The sequence below is a fragment of the Solea solea genome, chromosome 2 (genome assembly GCF_958295425.1).
Source record: "Solea solea chromosome 2, fSolSol10.1, whole genome shotgun sequence".
NCBI lineage: Eukaryota > Metazoa > Chordata > Actinopteri > Pleuronectiformes > Soleidae > Solea > Solea solea.
This window is the reverse complement of record NC_081135.1, coordinates 35,789,813-35,795,977: the sequence shown is the minus strand read 5'-3', so window position 1 is coordinate 35,795,977 and position 6,165 is coordinate 35,789,813. Positions and strand designations below refer to the sequence as shown.

Here is a 6,165-nt window from a genome sequence, read left to right as displayed (position 1 = left end):
TAGGAGAGAACACTGGCAACCACAGACTGGTAGAACATCCACAGGAGCTTTTTGCAGATGTTAAAGGATCGTAGCCTCCTCAGGAAGTACAACCTGCTCTGTGCCTTCTTGTACAGATGCCTTGTGTTGCTTGTCCAGTCCAGCTTGTTGTCCAGCCACAGCCCAAGATATTTGTAGGTCTGAACGACCTCCACCTCCTCTGCTCCTATTAGAACTGGTCTCGAACTGGGTCTGTCCCTCCTGAAGTCGATGACCAGTTCCTTGGTCTTAGAGGTGTTGAGCTGCAGGTTATTGATGTGGCACCAGACAACAAAGTTCCTCACCAGGCTCCTATATTCAGGTGTTGAGGAGGGCGCACATTGTTATGATATCTGTCAGACCGAGGTGGGAACATTTATTTTTATTTTCATTGTCGATTCAAAATGCTCATTTCACATTAATCCAGATCGCAGCTTTCATGTCCGCCTTTCTTCTCTAATGATGTGTGGGAGTCTGGGCACAGAAAGGGCAATTACAATTTAATTATCACTTTCTTAATTGTCCAGTGTATAAGAATTATTGATGTCTAATAGTGTGACTAAAGACTGTAACAAATGGACGACTCAAACCATCTCAAACATCACTCTCCCAATGACGTTTTCCTAAAGCTACAATAACCATACATTTGTTTTAAAGCGATTGTGCACCTATACTAACATATTAATAGGTAGTATATTCAATTTCTGCCAAATTATCCCCTTAAATGTTACACACTGGACCTTTAAAACCAGAGGTGCAGGGCCCCAAATAAAAAAAAAGTATTTTCAATGACTTAGAAGATTTAATGGCAGCTTTTGCTGCAAAAAAGGCACAAAAGCAGCACATTTAGATCAGCGAACAACTGTTTGTGTGTGTGTGTGTGTGTAGTGTATAGTTATTATTAAGTTATTCACGTTTAAGTATTATTTTTCATGAGGACTTAGGGCCCCAATTAGCTTCTTTGCCTGGGGCCTCTCAGAGTTTGAAACCATCAGATCGGTGTTACTGCTGTTCCTCAAAGAGAAACACCCGCTCAAAATGGACGTTTCGGTGTATGACACTGTAACAAAGTAGTTTCTAGTTACAATGCATCAGGTTGTGAGGAAGTTAGTACGCTAAAAATATATTTACACAAAGTTTGAGTTTTCCTAATTGGTGATTTCACTGCTGTAAAAGATGAACTGCTCTGATGTTTTCATACATTCGTTGTCACTAGATATATCTAGTTTGTTTCGCCACCATAATTTCCATAAAATACATTTATTTATTAACATTAACACAAATTCAAAACACAAACATCATATGGGTATAACTGGCTCGTAGGAAATGTAAAGCGTTGCCTTTCTGTTTTTGCCTGAAACAATAATAGCAAATAAAGAAAATTAAACCAAGCATGAAAGCCCATTTTTTGACCGTGAAATTGTTGCTTGACAAAGCAATTTCACTTTGAGGTTCAATTATTAGCTTTATAGATGAGTATTGTAATGATTTTTACAGAATGATAAAGCAATAACAGGGCATGTAACTGCAATCCCATCTCCTAGAAATTGTGTTTACACGTATATTACCAACATTGTGCCTGCTTTATGTGGTTTTAAACGAATGACGTACTGCATTTATGACACTGCAGTCAAAGCACTTTCTGTGAATAATATCTCAAACACAAAAATCATCCCCCGCCATGTCACACCACAGAGCCAAACAGAAAATAACCAGTCCGACCAGTTTTTAGTGAAACTTAATCCAAATAAAGTGACGCCTCATTGGTTGAGACTGAGTTGAAAAAGAACGCCTATACCTCCAACTCCTTATCTTCTATCAGTCTGAGGACACCGTGGGAAGAAGGGTTGAAACTCAAGTTTGGGTGAAAAAGGTGAGTCTTTCACGTACATTTGACAGGGATTAAACATGTTATGGAGATGATCTCAAAGTGATGTCAGGTGTAGGCTCAGCAATCTAAAAACAATGAGAGGAACTTAAAATCAAACTCAAAAATGTTTTACTGGAATTCTGGTAAAGATGTGATTGTATTTGCTGGTTCTGTTTCATTCTCCAGGGTGTTAATGTCATGGAGGTTATGAATGTGGTGCCTAAAATAACTAAAATAATATTAATAACTAAAATAATTTCTGTTTTATAATTGAAAAAAAACATGATATTTTTTACACACCAGATGATGGAGGAGGAAAAACCATGGGCACTGGTCGAAGAGGTTGAAGGTGATTTCTGTTACCCAGAAGAGATTGCAGACGCACTGAAACAACACTTCCAAATCATCACCCTAAGTGAGCTTCTACAAAACCCAGGGCTCAATGGTCGAAAAATCCAAGTCCTGGTCATATGGAAGTTCTTCCCTGCAGCTGAGCCAAAATTGCTCAAAATGCTTCCCTCGCTCAAAATAGTGGTCTGCACAGGAACAGGCACTGACCATTTGGATATACCATTCATCAGCAGTCTTGGGGTGAAAATTGCCAACACGGCAATTGTGGTCAGTGATGCCACAGCAGATCTTGCCATGGCTCTGCTTCTGGCCTCAGCTCGCAAGATCCTCGAGAGTAAGATCAAAGGTTAACCCATGCGGAACAGAGACTACAGCTCTTTACTGCTTAACAAGTTCACGTGTTTCACGCTAAAACACCCTCACAGTGGGTTCATCAATACAAGTGCTCGATTTTATAACCAACGAAGGCATGGTAATTAGAGGTCGGCCTACCGTGGATTGTTAAAGGCTGAGAGAATTACAACATGCATGAAAAAGCCAGTTACCCTCTACTTCCCGCTCCCCAATTAAAATAAAATATTTACTGCAAGAACAAATATCAATGTTTTGTAAACGATAGCACATTTGTAAGTGTATTTCTTGTGAATCTAATACCACAAGGTGGCAGCAGCACGTGTGTTTGCAGGCGTAATTCAATTTACGAGATTCATTGAATGCACCTCTTACCTCAACATGCTTTGGACTGCACATTACTCTAACTAGGTCTCATGCGTTGGATCTTCAATGGAATTAGCAGAGGCCTGCATTGTTACTTTCCATTGTCGTCTCACAACAGTTGCTTTTTAATCATGATCATCATTAACCATGCACCCAGCAAATATGGCCTTAAACGAGCAAATATAACTACTGAACCATAATTTGTGTTAGACCTGCTTCTCCATATGACTGACAGAGGCAGTGCAGTCATTGTGCCGCTATATTTGTCAAGTTGCAGTAATGTCCTTTTGGAGCCAATTCATTTCCCAAAATGATTAATCGGTCAACCTCTAAAAGCTAATGTCTTTTTTTTTATCTCGTGTGTAACTATTGCTTCCTCCTCAAAGGCCAACAAATAGCTGTGGACCCAAAAACTGTCCAAATACCTCTGGACCTGTTGGGAGTGGAAGTCACAGGGTCGACCATAGGGATTATAGGAATGGGAGATATCGGTTACAGAATTGCCCAAAGATGTTCTGGATTTCAAATGAAGATATTGTATCACAACAGGAGAAAAAGGTACATAACCTTTCTCAAGCATGTGTATGTGTGTATGATTGCAGTTAAAATGTACACTTTTGATCGTGAGGATCTTTATATTCTTTTCAGGAGTGAAGACGATGAACGGGCAGTGAAAGCAAGTTTCTGTGAGAGCCTGAATGAACTGCTGAGGAGGTCAGATTTTGTTGTAATAGCTGTCAAGCTGACATCACAAACTAAAGGCCTCTTTGGCCACAGAGAGCTGTCCCTCATGAAACCCACGGCAACTCTCATCAACATCAGCCGAGGTGAGGATGATGCATTTCCTGCCAATGCCTCATTATTGGATTAAAGCAAGCAAGTAATTCTATTCTTGTCTTAGGTCAAGTTGTGGACCAAGATGCTTTAGTCAAAGCTCTTCAGTCAGGAGCTATTCGTGCAGCGGCATTAGATGTGACTCATCCTGAACCTTTACCAAGGTCCCATCTCTCAGTCAGAAATATAGAAAAATGCACTACACTAATGCGTTTAATACTAACAACTCGTCTGCTTCATCTTGTGCAGAGATCATCCACTCCTGAGCCTGCCTAATGTCCTGATCACCCCTCACATTGGAATAAACACAAACTGCACAGCACGGCGAATTGTGGAGAAGATGGCAGAAAATGCCCTGGCTGCAATCAGAGGTTTACCTATTCCGAATGAAGTCAAATCACAATAAAGGCCAATTCAATATTTGTCCATGTCTGCCAGCAAATCTGTGCCACACAGAATAAATTAACAGCAAAACTTTCTTCAGACATGAAACGTGGATAAAGTAACTCGTAAGTTGCTTATAGCTGTAGAGACACTGACCTGGATGACTGAGAACCTCTGCAGACACCAATGAATCCAAGAACATTAGCTAACGGAGAGATACTGCGTGACCCAACATGTTTGTGAGCGGGTGAACTGTGCTCCCTCCATAGACCACAACACTTTCTAGTTCAGTTGGTGGTGTGTGTTCTTTTGGCACAGGACATCCATTGGGACCTACACGTGAACAACCCATTGCTCAAAGAATATAAAATGTAGAAATTGGAGTGTACTCCGACTCATACTAAACTAAAGCAGAAATGCAAAGTATCTCACTCTGCTGTCAGTCAACGCCGACAGTATGGACTGCCTTTTTTGAGGGGGCTTTAATCCTTCCAACATGATTTATTTTCAACTGTTTATCCTCTTGAGGGTTTCGTGAGGAGCTGGAGCCAATCCCGGCTGACATTGGGTTGGAGGCAGGGATCACCCCGGGCAGGTTGCCAATGATTTGTTTTTCGAGAGACAGAAAAAAGTTTTCTTCTTTATTGCCCGCAATCCGCTGTATCTGCAAAACCAATAAGGGCTGATAAACTGATAAATTATATATCTGTGAAGCCACACTTGACTATGCACCACTGTCTGTGAAGATATTAGATTCAGCTCTGGGGCTCAATAACTGCAATCGCATACTGTTTACACCAGGTGTATTTCGTAAGTACATTTCCAACCTTTAGCAAAGCACGAGTCAAAATCTTTAAAACCAAATTGTTGTTCACTGTTGAAAGGTCAATCTGCTGTGAATAGAACACCCAAACTAAACATACCTTTGTGATCCTAAGGTTAATGAAGGTGAGGAAATTTTGGTTCAATGCTAAAACAATTAAAATGACATGAAGCATGAAAAACAATGTGGATATTAATATTTAAATCCAGCTATTGTCTCAATAATAAATAAATGTAGTAAAGTCTGCTCTCTGGTTTTTAAAGTCTTGAACTTCCCTGGTCCTAATTATGCAGAACCTAATTTCTGAGGAGCTGGTTAAGTTAAGGGTGAAGATTTGAATTGTGTAGGTTTAAGGGTTAGGGTTAGGCATTGACTGGTTATGGTTAAAGGTTCGGGATAACACTTTGTTCAGGCTGTCCAAATGAATGGAAAAGTCGATGCAGTTTCCTAAGAAGAATAGCTGCAGGATTGTTAATCCAGCTTGCACATGTAGACTGGGATTACATGAATTGATGAATTGGACACTACTGGAAACCTATCCTAGGTAGGAATAAATACCAATCAAACTACAGTATATGGCACCCTAACCCTAACCCTATGGCACAGTAGGTTCAGATAAGATCATTTATTGTATTTTTTATTTTTTGTAATCTGTTTATTTTACTCTATTTGTTATATAATGGAATATTTACACTACACATAACTAAAGTTGTGTAAAGATTGACATTAACTGTGTCCTTTGCCATTATGCTTGGCAGACACAGTTTAGATTTAAAGTCATTTTACACTTTGAGTCCAATTTACATGGACTTTTTGCCTCCAACTAAGCTGCTCACAATTTTTTCATATGCTGAGGAAAAAAAAAAAAAAAAGGCTGATTACAGCGAGGATTTGAAGGTCGTGTTTGCAACATGAGGCCGTGGCTACGTCCGTGTGTCCAAATGAGGCTCTGGAGGCCAATGTTTGTAAGTGGATGTGGCAATGAGGACAGACAATGCTCAGGCCGCCACTCACACTATATCTATGATCGTATTTTAAAAAGGGCACGCTGTCTAGAAAATGAAGGGCACCCTTTCAGCGGGCAGCCCACACGAGCCTCCCTGAAGCCCACAAAGCGGCTGACTCTAGCCAACCGTTTCCCTCAAGGCTGCTCCTATAAACTGTGAAG

General features: G+C 40.3%; 1 protein-coding gene across 2 annotated transcripts; it reads left to right on the top strand.

Moving 5' to 3' along the window:
- Positions 1-249: 249 nt before the first annotated feature.
- LOC131475551 (probable 2-ketogluconate reductase) lies at positions 250-4,375 on the top strand. 2 transcript variants are annotated; one of them, XM_058653768.1, is made up of 6 exons: positions 250-384; positions 2,192-2,573; positions 3,343-3,514; positions 3,605-3,783; positions 3,858-3,954; positions 4,040-4,375. In XM_058653768.1, the coding sequence occupies exons 1-6, from the start codon at positions 250-252 to the stop codon at positions 4,194-4,196; spliced, it is 1,122 nt and encodes a 373-aa protein (XP_058509751.1). In that variant the 3' UTR covers positions 4,197-4,375. The 2 variants fall into 2 exon arrangements, with proteins under 2 accessions (XP_058509751.1, XP_058509759.1); XM_058653776.1 differs by lacking the exon at positions 250-384 and adding an exon at positions 1,578-1,891.
- The last annotated feature ends 1,790 nt before the right edge of the window (positions 4,376-6,165 follow it).

Bases quoted from the DNA above. Each gene is read 5' to 3' on its own strand.
- LOC131475551 (XM_058653768.1), top strand. From the start codon at position 250: ATGACCAGTTCCTTGGTCTTAGAGGTGTTGAGCTGCAGGTTATTGATG. The intron at 385-2,191 runs GTGGGAACATTT...TTTACACACCAG, and splicing joins ATGATATCTGTCAGACCGAG to ATGATGGAGGAGGAAAAACC. The intron at 2,574-3,342 runs GTAAGATCAAAG...TCCTCCTCAAAG, and splicing joins AGCTCGCAAGATCCTCGAGA to GCCAACAAATAGCTGTGGAC.